Source organism: Otolemur garnettii, unplaced genomic scaffold (assembly GCF_000181295.1).
Source record: "Otolemur garnettii isolate 467f Iridium unplaced genomic scaffold, OtoGar3 scaffold00013, whole genome shotgun sequence".
In the NCBI taxonomy this organism is placed as follows: Eukaryota; Metazoa; Chordata; class Mammalia; order Primates; family Galagidae; genus Otolemur; species Otolemur garnettii.
The window spans coordinates 22,289,737-22,290,280 of record NW_003852408.1 but is presented as its reverse complement, the minus strand read 5'-3'; the positions used below and the strand labels follow the sequence as shown (position 1 = coordinate 22,290,280).

Here is a 544-nt window from a genome sequence, read left to right as displayed (position 1 = left end):
CCCAGGCCAGCTCCCACAGGATCAGGGTCTACGAGCGGGAGGACCAGAGAGGCCAGATGGTGGAGATGACCGAGGACTGCTCCTCTCTTCACGACCGCTTCCACCTCAGCGAGGTCCACTCCTTCAACGTGCTGGAGGGCTGCTGGGTCCTCTATGAGATGCCCAACTACCGCGGGCGTCAGTACCTGCTGAGGCCGGGGGACTACAGGCGGCACCACGACTGGGGAGCCATGGACGCCAGAGTGGGTTCTCTGAGGAGAGCTGTGGATTTTTATTGACGTTTTTCACTCTATTCTTTTCTCCATCTGGAAGCTAATAAAATATTTCCTGTGTGTTTCCTGCAGTAATGGAGTCCTCCGTTCCTTTCCGCCTCCTTGCAAGGGCTCAGCGAAAATAAAGCTAGGAACAATGTGACTTGCATATGTCAGTGGCAAGGGTGGTGCCAGGGAGCAGCGAAGAGGGAAGCCTCTGGAGTCAGAATGCCCGGGCCAAGTCCACTAAGCAGGTGGAGGTGCACGTTACTTAGCGTATCTGTGCTTCAGTT

General features: G+C 55.7%; 1 protein-coding gene across 1 annotated transcript in view; it reads left to right on the top strand.

Moving 5' to 3' along the window:
• LOC100952586 (gamma-crystallin F) overlaps positions 1-278 on the top strand; it is a 2,435-nt gene extending 2,157 nt beyond the window's left edge. The window contains exon 3 of the mRNA XM_003785103.2: positions 6-278. Coding sequence (XP_003785151.1) covers positions 6-278 — 273 coding nt within the window. The remainder of the gene's footprint in view (positions 1-5) is intronic.
• The last annotated feature ends 266 nt before the right edge of the window (positions 279-544 follow it).